General features: G+C 49.8%; 2 protein-coding genes across 4 annotated transcripts; one reads left to right on the top strand and one right to left on the bottom strand.

The window, feature by feature from the left end:
• Positions 1–3502: 3502 nt before the first annotated feature.
• On the bottom strand, positions 3503–9653 carry LOC123103442 (uncharacterized). 3 transcript variants are annotated; one of them, XR_006449841.1, is made up of 13 exons: positions 8780–9653; positions 8532–8692; positions 8196–8256; positions 8056–8121; positions 7878–7963; positions 7299–7356; positions 6880–7092; positions 6602–6667; positions 6227–6306; positions 6035–6153; positions 5832–5957; positions 4713–4866; positions 3503–3961 (listed from the first exon to the last, which is right to left on the bottom strand). XR_006449841.1 is itself a non-coding variant. In XM_044525033.1 (11 exons), exons 1-10 carry the CDS (start codon positions 9551–9553, stop codon positions 6039–6041), a joined length of 1680 nt encoding a protein of 559 aa, XP_044380968.1. In that variant the 5' UTR covers positions 9554–9653; the 3' UTR covers positions 3503–3961; positions 6035–6038. The 3 variants fall into 3 exon arrangements, 1 of the variants encoding a protein (XP_044380968.1); XR_006449840.1 differs by lacking the exon at positions 4713–4866; XM_044525033.1 differs by lacking the exons at positions 4713–4866; positions 5832–5957.
• Positions 9654–10040: 387 nt separating this feature from the next.
• On the top strand, positions 10041–11953 carry LOC123106947 (uncharacterized). Its single transcript, XM_044528974.1, has 2 exons — positions 10041–11461; positions 11689–11953. Exons 1-2 carry the CDS (start codon positions 10060–10062, stop codon positions 11724–11726), a joined length of 1440 nt encoding a protein of 479 aa, XP_044384909.1. The 5' UTR covers positions 10041–10059; the 3' UTR covers positions 11727–11953.
• The last annotated feature ends 2713 nt before the right edge of the window (positions 11954–14666 follow it).

Raw genomic sequence — 14666 nt, 5'->3', positions numbered from 1 at the left:
AAAGCGTAGAAGATGTACCGAGAGGGATCAAGTGATCCCATGGTTTGGTAAGCATTGTCCATTGTGCTTTGTGTACTAACCCATGGTCTATGTGAGAGTTCTACGTGGGGTTAGGTACGTGTTCATGGGCTTGCGTCAAGAGGAAGATATCACTCAACCCATGGAGAGGATGACATCAAGTGGTGATCGTCATCAAGATTGCCGTGTGCAAGTTCAAGTGGATCATCGCGAAGAGATCAAGTGCTTGAAGCTTGCCGTCCATTATGGTGACAATGGACTTGTGAAGATGTGCCGAAGAGTGGCTCACCCATAGTGGACTATGGGGGAGCAATCATCTAGTCTTCATCGAGCCAACGCAATCAAGAAAGGTGGTCCAACTTGAGGGAGTCAAGATCGTCATCATCTAGCTCAAGTGTACCATGTGCAAGGCAAAGGTTTGCCCTTGATAGGTTTTCTATTTTACCGGTCTCATGGTGGTAGTTTGGAGACCGGGTTATAGGATCGTTTGCCATACTATCAAGGGGGGCTCTCAAGTTGGTAGCTTGATCGTATTGTTAGTAGAGAGCTCAAACCATTGCATCCTTGCATCATCTTTCTTGGTTCTTGTTTGATTCTCTTCATGAGTCTTAGAGCTTATGGTCATCTTGATGACAAGCTTGAGTTCATCGAAAACGGAGTTCGCATGCATCTTCTATGATGTTTTCGGTGTTGGAGGTTTTACCGGTCTTTTCTGAGGAAGGGTTCTCACCATTTTCTTATGGGCTTTTTCTCATTTTCTTCTTATTGATATTTCTTTGAATATTGTGTTAGCCCTTGTCGCTAGCTTTCCAACAAACTTGGTTTCATCGAATTCGGAGTCCGTTTGCAAAAGTTATGGCAGTTTTGGTGTTCTGAAAAGGCTGCAGCGGTACTACCACGAATTGGAGAGGATGTAATTTTTTACTACCGCTCCAGAGCGGTACTACCGCAGCTCCTACAGCGGTAGTACTGCTCCGGACCAAAAACTCGTCCCAAGTCTTGCGGTGGTAGGCCCGGATGTATTTTTTTAGTACCGCTCGCAAGCAGTAGTACCGCTACCATCTGCGGCAGTACCGTGAGGACGAGCAGTAGTACCGCTCCGGCGGTTCTACTGGCCTTTTGCCTCCTCGTTGTTGTTTTTCAAAGGGGTATTACCGCCCTAGCGGTAGTACCGCTCCTTGGAGCGGTAGTACCGCTCTGTGCGGGCTGTGAGCATAACGGTTGGATTTTTCCCCACCTATAAAAGCAGGCCTTCTTCCCCAATGAACCTTATCCTTTGAGCTCGTGTTCTTCCCCCATTTTTGACCTTCTTCGAGCTTGCTAACTCTCAATCCCTCCATGGATTCTTGCTAGTTTTTGAGGGAAAAGAGAGAGGAGATCTAGATCCACATTTCCACCAATCACTTTCTCCTCTATGTGAGGGGAACCCCTTGGATCTAGATCTTGGAGTTCTTGGTGTTCTCCTTCTTGTTCTTCCTCTCATTTTCCTCCCTAGCATTAGTTGCTTCGGTGGGATTTGAGAGAGAAGGAATTGGGCACTCTGTGTGCCCTTGCCATTGCATTTGATGCATCGGTTTGAGTTCTCCACGGTGATACGTGGAAGTGATGTTTGAGAAGCTTATTACTCTTGGGTGTTTGGGCACCCTAGAGCTTGTTCCTCTTGGGTGCCTTGGCACCCTAGACGGTTGGTGTTGTTCGGAGTTCAATCATTGTGGTGTAAAGCTCCGGGCAAGCGTCGGGGTCTCCAATTAGGTTGTGGAGATCGCCCCGAGCAATTTGACGGGTACCGATGACCGCCCCCAAGGGTTGCCAAAGTGTACGGATTCGGTGACCGCCCCCAAGAGTTGCCATTTGTACGGGTTCGGTGACCGCCCTCAAGGGTCCCTTAGTAGAATCACAGCATCTTGCATTGTGCGAGGGCGTGAGGAGATTACGGTGGCCCTAGTGGCTTCTTGGGGAGCATTGTGCCTCCACACCGCTCCAAACGGAGATTAGCATCCGCAAGGGTGTGAACTTCGGGATACATCGTCGTCTCCGCGTGCCTCGGTTATCTCTTACCCAAGCCCTTTACTTATGCACTTTACTTTGTGATAGCCGTATTGTTTCTTGTCATACATCTTGCTATCACATAGTTGTTTATCTTGCTTAGTATAAGTTGTTGGTGCACATAGGTGAGCCTGGTTGTTGTAAGTTTTGTGTTTGACAAATTAACCGCTTGGTTTATTCCGCATGTGTTCAAGCCTAAACCATAATTATTTTAAAGCGCCTATTCAAACCCCCCCCCCCCTCTAGGGGACATCCATGATCTTTCACCTGTAAAAGTGATTAATTATCCCTATGAAGCTGTGTGTTTAAAATAATTGCCTCCAAAGTTGGGCACTGATTATTGAAAGACACGACCTAGCTAGCAAACATTTGCCCTCTTAAGAGCATCTTCAACATGTGCACAAAAACTGCTCCACGCACTAAAATTCGCATTTTTTGGGCGCTAGACTGCTCTAGCAAAAGCTGTAAAATAGTGCACGTGCAAAAAAAAAGTTTGGGCACGTGCTAAAAAATGCCATCAGAAGCTGTAAATTTGGGGCACCGGATTACGCGCGCTTCATAATTTGCACTGGTGTTTTTTTTTTGCGCACGTTTTTGGACATCTGGTAAACCAATGTTGACTCCGGCGCGCTAAAAGTGCTACAGTAGCGCGCTAAAACTATTTTAGCGTGCGAAACTTTTGTTTGTGCCCCTGTTGGAGATGCTCTAACACCAGTTTTTTTCCCAAGTAACAAGAAAACTTTTCGAAAAGCCAAGCACTAAATAGATGGTTCAACAAATCGGGAATGAATTGGTTCACACCCTCAGGCCTTGTTTGATACTCTCTTTATAAAGAAATATAAGAGCGTATATTTCTTTAGTAATGTAATTTTTTTTAGGGATTGGTAAGGATTACCCTGGTCAAACTTAAATCCCCTCCGCGAACCAACCTGTGGTTGATTGGTTAGAGGGACAGTTGGTATCCCCAGCCCTATCAGGGTTCAAGTCTTATAATACGTCGGCTCAGTGTCTTCAAGGTGCTCATAGAAATAGGATGTCCATGTCCACGTTTATAGAGGTGATTGTATGCGCGTATTTATGAGGGCTTGCGCCTCTACTGTGTTAAAAAAAACTCAAACCCCTCCTATCCATAAAAGCCCGTTTGGTTCTAGTGCAATTGGCTGATTTTATCCCCACTTTTCCCTAGAATTCCCCAAACTCTAATGTATTGGCCGATTTTATCCCCACTTTTCCCTAGAATTCCCCTAACTCTAATGTATTTTTCTGAATACTCAATACACTACCCCTCCCTAGTGGATTGGGGATAAATGAGGATTTGATGGGATTGGGTGGAGTAGGGGTTTCACCCAATCCCTGTGGGTATTATCCCTAATAATCCCCTCAAAAACTCTAGTGCCAACAAAGGGCCGCCCTCTCATTCCATCATTAGATTAATCTGTTGGGAATCAAGTCAAGGGCCGCCCTCTTATTCCGAAAGAATTACTGTAACAAACATACATTCAGCAGACCAGCCAGTTCCACATGACACGACACAGCGCACATGCTCATTCTACTCCACTACGCTATGAGTGAAAGTAGTATCATGCGCGTATGAGCAAGTCAGATCATGAACTGGCGCAGAATTCGATCATATATTTAGTTACAGAAACATGCCCCCCAAAAATTGTAATAGTGCTATCTTTTGCTATTGCCATCGTACGTCCAAGACAGAGCGGGTTTCGTGTCGACTTCCGGTCCCACTTGGGCGAGATTCCCAGTTCGTGACATGGAAAGCCGGCAATCTTCATCCAGAACGATGTATGAATATAAACCTAAAAGAACCACAGTGCCACTATGATTGATCTCCTAGTTAAAATAGATGTCCACCTCCGGCGACCTGCAAAATTCCTCAGCCGTCCTGAAAAACAAACGGCAGGAAAGGTTGAACAGCCTGAGCAACAAAGTATCGCTCTAATGATATGCAAATTTCCAGGACAAGAGCTGAAGTATGCAAACGAATGCACTTTTATTTCTCTTTTAAGAGCACACAATGGTTATTATGTTTTGTCTACAGACAATTTGGGTATGTTTAATTGTGGCCAACATATACCCTACCAATTTTTCAGTCATGCCCAAAAAATTGGTCTTTGTTTGGAACTTTGGATGGATGCCAAACTTTAAACATGCCAATGCTCCTTTTGCCTCTAGTGCATTTGTTCTTGCCAGCATAAGCCAACCCATGGGCAAACAAAATTTTGATATGTCAAACTTGGGCTCAAAGACTCAAACCAAACGCACCCTCCACCATTTCGTTTGTGGAATATGCAACTAGGTAATACTGAATGAAACATCAATCGTTAGAGAATAGTATGTGGCATGCAAATGAGGATATTAGAAGAAAAAAATGCTAGTGGGATGTTAATACTCGTTGATGAAGCTGAACCACTGTCTTCTTCCAAATATTCACATTCGAGAAAGAAAAGGCATTCCTAACTCTGCACCATACTACTGATCCATGAAGACATCAAAGCCCAATTTCCTACTTGAAATGTCTAATATCGTTGGATCCCCATCCAATGTATTCAAATGTTCCTTACTGTATCTGCCTATCAAGCTGAGTAGAAAGCGAACAGCATGAGAATGCTAAATCGGCACAAACTTATACTTACAGTTGGATGCTCTCCATTGGCTTAGCAGGACCACATTCTGATTGGAACACCACAAGCTTCCAAACTTAAGGATCTACGGAGCTAGTTGAAATGATGGGCCTAAAAATTGGCTTCATCGTCGACATCACACTTGGACGGCATTGGCAAATTAACGCTGCAAACTTATGATCCCTATGATCACGCATTTGGCAGCATATGCAATCTAATTAAAGTAGAACTCCCTATGATCCCAAATGTAAGTTTTTTGGATTCTGACATGTATCCAAGTCCAAGGTGACACTTAGACTATTAGTTTCTACAAAAATATGTTGCCTGGTATAGAAATAATTGTACATATATTAAACGATGGAAGGCTAAACCTAAAAATGATCCACTGGCACAGATTCTAAAACAATTTAATTTGGATCAGACAGAGTTTCCCGAGTATTGGAGAGAAACACACACGCACACACAACCTAGGTGCAAGAAGAAGAGAGGGAAATCAATCACGGCATGAAAATATTCAAGGCCACGACAGGCAGGCGATGGCCAAATGGAATGCACGGAGAAGAGAAGCTAGTGATTTCAGTTTTGGGGTTTGAACAAACACAAAAATGAGGAAGGTGAGGCCATGATGAGATGCTCAAGGGCAAGGGAATTAGAGAGAGGCTTATTGAAGATGAAGAAAAGGGCAGGGAAATTTTTGATATGCAGCACAATTTAGCAGCTTCTAGCAAATAAATAAAATTAAATAGGACATCAAGTGAGCACAAGGTAGGACACATTTGGATGCAAACATTATGGCCAAACAATCACCAGGTTACAGGAACACAAACTACAGGGACGGTCGTTCTCTTTGACAAGAGTTTGTGGTTTGAAAGTGAGGTCCTCTTCAAAAGAAACGACTGTTGTTTGCTAATTACACTTTGCTTCATTTAATGGAAAATGCTTGATGTGGCATACTATATACGGCTGTGAATTTTCACACCAGATGGTGTAATGCTACAGATTGAGGTAACCGATTAGAGGAAAGCTGAACATACGGAATTATTATTCAAATCTATAATGATCCATACATACTGGGTTACTAACTGGTTGAACAGAAAATAGCGAATGGTTATGACAGGTGAAAAAACTTACATGTGCATGTGAGTGATCGCAAAATCATATATGCTTCAAACGTTCTTATATGAATATTATATAAGTCCATCAAAATCACACGTCAGTTCCACATTATGAAATTAACCTGTTTTTTCTTGGCATAAACTGTATAACAAATGAAGTGTAAGATCCCCACTTCAAGTTCAAACGAATTAATGGATATTTGGGAACTTCTTATATACCTTGTTACTTGTAGCCGACTTCCTTCATCAAGTGTCGATAGCTTCGCCCACGAATTACACGTTGCCATGAGAATGATATTGATTCTTGAAGGGTCAACTCTAGTCTCTGCTGAACAAGCCTTCGCATAACCACAAAAAAGTTCCATAAGAAACAAAACATTTACAATACCACACATAAGTACAAGAACGCACCATCTAGCAAGACAACGCTGAATCCCACGTGTGATTGGTCGCACAAAGGATGGATCTCTCTGTTGATAAAGTAAGCCAACCTAGCAAACATCAAACATATAAGCATCCTACCATCAGGCCAATACTCCATCAGAGTTTGCAATGTAGGTAGTTTTAGACATTGACATGGCTTCCACGGTGGCATTTTGACCATCTAAAATTGTTGATTCAAATGTATGCATTATAAAAATATATTTGTATTTGATGCTAGATCTGGCAATATCAATTTAGCTTTGTAGATGTTGCTGATGTTTTCTATTCCGATGGCCAAACCTAAAAATGTTTAACTGTCACAGATTCTACTATTGAGTATCTGATGCAAAATGATCGAAATACCTCCATCATGGCGACTGCTGCAGGATCATCCAATATTTCCAGGCTATCATCTGCTAGGTAATTCAACTACAAAACACACAAATAAGAACTCTAAAACTCCGGAAATCCACAAAATACATGATGTAAAATGAGAACTTCGCCTAGAGCTTTTGAACTTTGAAGATATACTATCTTATCATTTCAATCTAACTTTGTCACTTCCCCTATTATGTGACATCCATATTTTTATTACTGTAGAAATGCAATTGCCTGGGTAGTAGAAGGAAAGTAATAGTTACCCCAAATTCTGTGTTTACATAAGACTGGACAAAATCCATCAGTTGAATCTTTGCCCACTTGTAGCACATGTCAGGATTGTCAGCCCGAGGTGGATGTCTCCAAGGCGCGCCAAAAGACAATCTGTTCTCTGGTACTTTACCCTCGCGTACATCAGAAGCAAACTTCTGCACCATACTTAATGCTGTTTGCATTGCGGGATTCACAACAGATACCTGGTGAGCAGAAATGGAACAGAGGTCATGCTCGTTTACCTCTTATATTGGCTGCTTTCTCCTAGTTTCGATATTGAATGCAAAAGTACACACTTTCAATAAAAGAGCAGATCCGCGAAGTAGAAATAACTAAAGCTTTCCAGGATGAGGAGAATGACATCTCATACAGTGTAGGTGCCTCAGCTGTGATTAAAACATTTACTTACTTGCAAGTGTGCCAGGTATGTGTCAATAATTTCCTCAATGTTTGAGTCATGCAAAACCCTGCAATCAAATGGATATTAAACAACAATAGCAGTAACATGAAGTATGAACGCATGGCAGTGCCAAACAGACTGAGGTTGATGCTCTTAACATACTATGTTTGGAATCCTTAAAATATGATGGAACTCTGCCACTCAATAGACTTAACTGCAAACTATTAACCTGCTGAAGATTACTACCAACATGAGGAAATAGATGATGTCTGCAATCACACTTTTTTAATTTTGACTGATGATATATAAAGAAAATATTCAGTTTTGACACGCAAAATTAGTACTATTAGATTCGTCATTTTATAATATTAGCGTTTATCAGTTTCTTACTAAGATATCTGTGTGGGATGAGAAGTAACAGTCAAAGTTGGATGTTAGAGATTGCCCATGTCTGAAATGACATGGATTTAAGAACAGAGGGACTGTTATTTTTGAAAATAATAAGGCTCGAGGACTAAAGACTTCGAACACTTCCGTTGTAAGCGACAGTTTATAGAATTAATTGATAAAAGCAGTAATGCTACTTACTCTGGGCCATTCGCCTTTTGCTTTAGCATATATATCTCACATAATTGTCGTGGGTTTGGTCCAAGAAGCTCATCAACGACTTTCCACTATAACTTCAATAAACATCAGAAGGAAATTATGCACGCAGTTTGCACAAGGGAGAAAAGAAACGGAATTAGCAAGTATAAAATCTTACTACCTCCTGTTCACTGAAGAACTCAGAAACCATATGCAGCTTAGCTTCTTGTGGTGTCCAACCAAACGTCTGTGGTATAAAGTAATCATGACTTTAGGCAAACGAGGAAAAAGCACAACAGTCCAAAAGTAAACTAAGCATACCTCACGAGAAATGAAGATATTAGGAAAACCAAAATCGACGAATGCTTGGGAAGAATAGTATCTGCAATGGTTTCAAAAGGAAAATTAATTTTATCAATTTACATGGAGACTGTTCTTAGCATTTGAATCAACAGATAAATTGTGCATCTGTATTGTGGATAGTACAACAAACCAACAAAGTAGGTCAGAACCGTATGCTAAGGCAATACAAATTTCTTAATCTTGTTGCAACTTGCAAGTCTTTGAGCATTCATTTAGTCTCTATGCATTCTGTTCATTCAAGTAATGCAACATTCATCAAACATAGCATGCAGAAACATACAGGCAGACACTTACCCATCTGAGGTGGACATGATGACTGGTAAGCACTGTTCATTAGCACCGAGTGCTATCACCCTCCAAATGAAGCTGTCATGGTACACTGCTGCGGGCACCATTGTATCGTCCTCGCATGTCGCCTTCCTCAGGGCATCAACGTTGTTCAGCACCAGCTTTGGCTGCACATCAACAATGTCATCACTGGCACACTGCCTCACATTGTCCTCATGAACCCTCGCACCAACTGAAGTCACACAAAATTATACCTGGAAAAAATCCTCCTCGGCTGCGCCTGACAACACATCCAGCAAGAGGCATGGCCAGTCTGTGGCCGAATTGGCCAGTGGACGGGAGAACCGGCCTGTCCTATTCATCTCCCGCACCGCCTCCTTCCTCCATCCCTCTTGCATCCCGAGAACTTCCTTGGCCACACGCAGCGCCGCCATGGCCTCCTGCATGTACGCCCTCTCCTCCATGGAGCAGTTCGTTGCCTCCCCCTCGCCAATGCGGAAGGTGGGGTCGTCACCACGGGCCGAGGAGGTTGCAGCTAGGACAGCCCTTGCCCAGAGCACCGGAACCGAGTTAGTGCCCTGGCCGCGCCGGGAGGCAGGGCCCGCGAGGCGAGAGAGCACGGTGTGGAGGCCGTGGGACCGCGAGAGCGCGGCGAGCACGTCCTTGGAACCGACGGCACCTCGGAGTACTGCGGCGCGGGTGAGTTCCTCCAGCGCGGACTCGAGCCGGAGGCGGAGAGAGGGCAGGGAGGGGGGCGTGTCGGCGAGGAGAGACCAGGGCGCATGAGCAGGGGAACTGGGGGAGGGGTGGAGGAAGTCGACGAAGGCGGCGTAGTGCGGGGGCTCGGACCACTGAGGGAGGAGGCGGTTGAGGAGGAGCGTGGACTTGCCGACGCCCCGGGGGCCGTGGAGGAGCAGCGGCTGCGGCACGCGCGGGTGGAGGGCGTGGTTGTGGAGGACGGTCTCCATGACCGGCCGCGGGATCACGCGCCACGGGCGGCCGCCTGCCCTGGCGGCGGCGGCAGCCATGGCGAGCGGCGGCGCGCGGAGGTGGTTGCAGGGTTCTGTGGGGTTTCCGGGGAAACGGGTGTGGTGGTGGTGGTGACCACGAATGGAGCGACAAAGAAAGTCAGATGGGATCGCGAAGTTCCGGGCCGGGCCAGGCCGGGCAGGAATAATACCAGGCCTGGTTACTTTCTTGTGGGGCGCCTTAAAAAAATAGGACCGCAATAGCGAAATCACTCGGACTGTAAACACATCTGCCACTGGGCCTCGGTTGTCAGGAGGACAACGGCCTCGCCCAGAGCGCTCGGGAAGGACGGCGCCCACGCGCACGGATCGCTCGGGAGGGACTGCGCCCACGCATGCATGCGCGCCCACGACTCCATCCACGTCGTGATCCCCTCCTTCTCTCACGAGTCACTATATTGTTGTAACTGATCTTATCGGGTGTACCTCTCCGCATGTATTTAAACACTCTGTTCACTCGTCTAACTTGGTATCAGACGTCGCTCGTTCCTCTCCACGCTTCCGCCATGAGATTCCGACGTCCGCTCCGCCGCACTCGCTCCTTCGGGGACGCCGACGCGCCCTTCATCCTCCCTCCCGTCGCCCCCGGCCCCCAGCTGGCTGCACCGGCCGCCGACGCCAACCCTGCGCCGCCTCCTCGTGTCGCGCCGGTGCCCGCCTCCCCTAACGCCCGGCTTCTCCGCTGCCCTGGTGCCATCCCGGCGGTGCCTCCCCTCCGCGCCGTGCGCCCCCACGCCGACGCCCTCGCCATTGCTCCTCCTCCCATCCAGGTGCCCACGATCCCCGCTCCTTCGATGCATCATATTAACATCGGGTCTCTCATCCCCTTCAAGGTGAGTCTGGACGACAACAACTACTCGAAGTGGCGCCATCTCTTCTGGTTCGTCCTCTGCAAGTACCACGTCGAGGAGCATGTGCTCGAGGAGGCCGACCCGCTCCATGAGGATCCGGTTTGGCGCAACGACGACATCACGATCGTTCTTTGGATATACGCCACTATATCCGCTGAACTCTACGACGTGATCCAGTCGCCGGAGAGCACGGCGTACCACCTCTGGACCCAGCTGGAGGTCTTCTTCCGCGACAACGCCGCCGGCCGCGCCATCCACATCGGCGCCGAGTTCCGTGCGACGGTGCAAGGGGACATGACGGTGGCCCAGTACTGCCGCCGTCTCCAACAGCTGGCCAACGCCATGGCCGACGTGGGCGAGCCGGTCACAGACCGCTCCCTCACGCTGCAGCTCGTCCGCGGCCTGAGCCGGCGGTTCCACGTCATGGCTACGCTCCTTCCCATGCAGCAGCCCTTCCCCACGTTCGTGCAGGCTCATTCGCGCCTGCTCCTCGAGGAGATCGGCCTCAGCGAGCGGGAGCGCGCCGTCGGGGCATCCGCCCTCACCATCGACCACGCTGGCGGCTCCTCCGGCGGCTCGTCCTCTGCCGGTGGCTCGTCGTCCGCGGATCGCCAGCCTCCCCCGTCGCCGCAGGACAAGGACAAGGGGCCCACCACTGGGAGCCCCTCCGGCGACCGTCAGCGCGGCGGGCGCAGCCGTGGTTGCGGCTGTGGCCGCAGCTCCCCAGGCGCCTCGTCGAGCTCCAGCACCGGGCGCGGCGCCGGCGGGCAGCAGCCCTGGCTGGGCTATTTCGCCCCGTGGGGCTCGCCGGCTCCGATGCCACAGCAGTGGCGTGCGCCGTGGGCTCCGGCCAACGCGGCCGGCGTGCTCGGGCCACGTCCCGTTGCTCACCACCAGGCCTACCCCGTGGCTGCCGGTCCGCCTCCCTCTGCACCAACCTGGGATCAGCAGCAAGCCCTGTCGACGCACTTCGCCAACCTCCAGTTGCAGCCGCCGCCTTCCAACGGTGAGTGGTTCATGGATACAGGCGCCAGCTCCCACGTTGCCAACTCCTCCGGTAACCTCACCAATCTTTCCTCCTCAGTGCATTATCCTTCTAGTATTACTGTTGGCAATGGTTCGTCGATTCCTGTAGTTGCTACCGGCTCTACCTCTCTCCCGCCATTCAACCTTAATCACATACTAATCTCTCCCTCCATAATTAAGAATCTTATTTCAGTTCGGCGCTTTACTATCGATAATTGGTGTATTGTCTCTTTTGACCCCTTTGGCTTCTCTATGAAGGACATGGCAACGGGGAAGGTTATCATGAGGTCCAGTAGCTCCGGCGACCTATATCCGTTCCTTCCACATAATGGCGGCTCCACGGCTCTCTCTGTTTCGAGCTCCGGCGACATATGGCACCTGCGGCTAGGCCATCCCAGTCGTGCTTCCCTTTCCTTTTTAGCAAACAACTTTTTAGATTCATGTAATAAGGTGCAAGGTTCTTCGGTGTGTGAATCTTGTCACATAGGCAAACAACCACGATTACCATTTTCTTCTTCTACTTCGCAAACCACTGCTCCTTTCCAAATTATTCATTGTGATTTGTGGACCTCACCCATGTGTAGCTTTTCCGGTTTTCAATACTATCTTGTTGTGCTTAATGATTTTACTCATTACTCTTGGGTGTTTCCCCTCCGCCAAAAATCTGACACCGCGCCCACCCTACTACGCTTCTTCTCCTACGTTCACACTCAATATAACCTCTCTGTTAACTGTGTGCAGTGTGATAATGGCGGCGAGTTTCTCTCCTTCCCCCTCCGCGACCACTTCTCTCGCCACGGTGCCATCTTCCGACTCTCCTGCCCATATACATCTCCCCAGAACGGCAAAGCCAAACGCCTTCTCCGCACCACCAACGACGTTCTGCGCACCTTGCTCATCCATGCCCATATGCCACCCGAGTATTGGGTTAAGGCCCTCCACACCGCAAATCACCTCATCAACCGGCGCCCCTCGTCCGCCATGAACAACAACACGCCCTACTACCTCCTCCACGGCAGCCACCCCACCTACGACCACCTTCGTGTATTTGGTTGCCTCTGTTTTCCCAATCTCACACACCTTGCGCCCCACAAGCTCGATGCCCGGTCCACACCATGCGTCCTCCTTGGTTACCCCCTTGAGCACAAGGGGTACCACTGCATGGACCTTCGCTCCCGTCGCGTTTATCTCTCCCGGCATGTCACTTTTGACGAGAGTAGATTTCCCTTCGCTGAGACTGCCTCACAACCAACCCCAGCGACACCTACCGCACCGGATCCCCCGCCCATCCTCGCCCATCCCACACTCCCACCTACCTGGTACGCGGCCCCCACCAGATCCGCTCCACCCAACCGGCCAGTGCCCTCTTCCCCGCCCGTGGCCCGCGCGCCGCAACCAGCCATGCAGGCCAATCCGGAGCCATCCCGCCATGCAGCGCCCACTCCCCACCATGCAGCCTCCCCACCATGCCATGCAACACCCTCCCCTCGCGTTCCCACCCCACCGCATGCAGCAGGGCCCAGCTCTCCACCCGCCTCTGCACCGGCGGGCAGCATCTCTCCATCCTCCTCTGCCCCTATGCCTCCCTCCTCGCCACCACAGCGCCCGCTTCCGCCTCGCGCCGTACCCGTCGCTCTGCCACAGAACCAACACACCATGCACACTCGGGGCAAATCCGGCTTTGTCTTTCCCAACCCCAAGTTCGCTCTCTCTAGTTCTACCGCCATTAGCCCGATTCCCCTGTCCTACCGCGCAGCGCTTAAGGATCCGAACTGGGCCAATGCCATGCTAGAAGAATATAATGCATTGTTGCGGAATGACACTTGGTCGTTGGTTTCCCGACCTGCAGGTGCGAACGTGGTGAGCGGCAAATGGATCTTTCACCACAAGTTCCATCCGGATGGCTCGCTAGCACGGTACAAGGCACGGTGGGTGCTCCGCGGCTTCACACAGTAGGTTGGCGTGGACTACGAGGAGACGTTTAGTCCCGTGGTCAAGCCAGCCACGATTCGGGTCGTCCTCAGCCTCGCCACCGGCAGCTCGTGGCCTATTCACCAGCTCGACGTCAAGAATGCCTTCCTCCATGGGCATCTCGCCGAGACGGTGTACAACACGCAGCCTGCCGGCTTCGTCGACTCCACGCGACCTGGGGACGTGTGTTGTCTCAACCGGTCGCTCTACGGGTTGAAGCAGGCGCCCCATGCTTGGTTTGCTCGGTTCACCTCCTTCCTGCTCTCTCTTGGGTTCCACGCCTCCAAGGCCGATTCATCACTTTTCTCCATACACCGCGGACCAGCCACTGCATATCTTCTTCTCTACGTCGACGATATCATTCTCACTGCCAGCACTCCCACCTTCCTCTGGTCGATCATCAACTCGCTTCATCGCGAGTTTGCCATGACAGACATGGGTCCTCTCCATCACTTCTTGGGCATTAACGTCCATCACACCACTAGCGGTCTCCAGCTCTCCCAGGAGCAGTATGCACTCGAGATCCTCGACCGCGCGGGTATGCTAAATTGCAAACCCGTGTCCACTCCCGTCGACACCACCGCCAAGCTTTCCGCCACTGACGGCCCTGCCTTCCACAACCCATCTCTCTACCGGAGTCTTGCTGGAGCATTGCAGTATCTTACTCTCACCCGACCCGACTTGTCCTACGCCGTGCAGCAGTGTTGTCTATTCATGCATGATCCTCAGGACAGTCACTTCCAGCTGGTGAAGCGGATCCTCTGCTACGTTCGTGGTACGGCTCACTTCGGGCTGCACTTCCACCGATCGACTTCCGGAGATCTCACTGCGTACTCCGACGCGGATTGGGCCAGTTGCCCCGACACCCGCAAGTCCACCTCGGGCTTTGCGGTTTTCCTCGGCGCCAACCTCGTCAGCTGGTCCTCAAAGCGCCAGAACACCGTGTCTCAGTCCAGTGCGGAGGCTGAGTACAGAGGGATCGCCAACGCTGTCGCCGAGTCGTGCTGGCTCCGGCAATTACTCATCGAGCTGCGTCATCCCCCGCCACGCGCCACCATTGTCTACTGCGACAACGTCAGCGCCATGTACATGTCCGGCAATCCCGTGCAGCACCAGTGCACCAAGCACATCGAGATTGATCTTCACTTCATTCGTGAGCGCGTCTCCCTTGGCGAGGTGCGTGTTCTTCACGTACCGACGACATCCCAGTTCGCGAACATCTTCACCAAAGGACTACCGACGGGCGTGTTCATCGACTTCCGGGC

This window comes from Triticum aestivum, chromosome 5A, assembly GCF_018294505.1.
Source record: "Triticum aestivum cultivar Chinese Spring chromosome 5A, IWGSC CS RefSeq v2.1, whole genome shotgun sequence".
NCBI lineage: Eukaryota > Viridiplantae > Streptophyta > Magnoliopsida > Poales > Poaceae > Triticum > Triticum aestivum.
The sequence above is the reverse complement of the archived record's forward strand: the minus strand, read 5'-3'. Positions and strand labels throughout refer to the sequence as shown.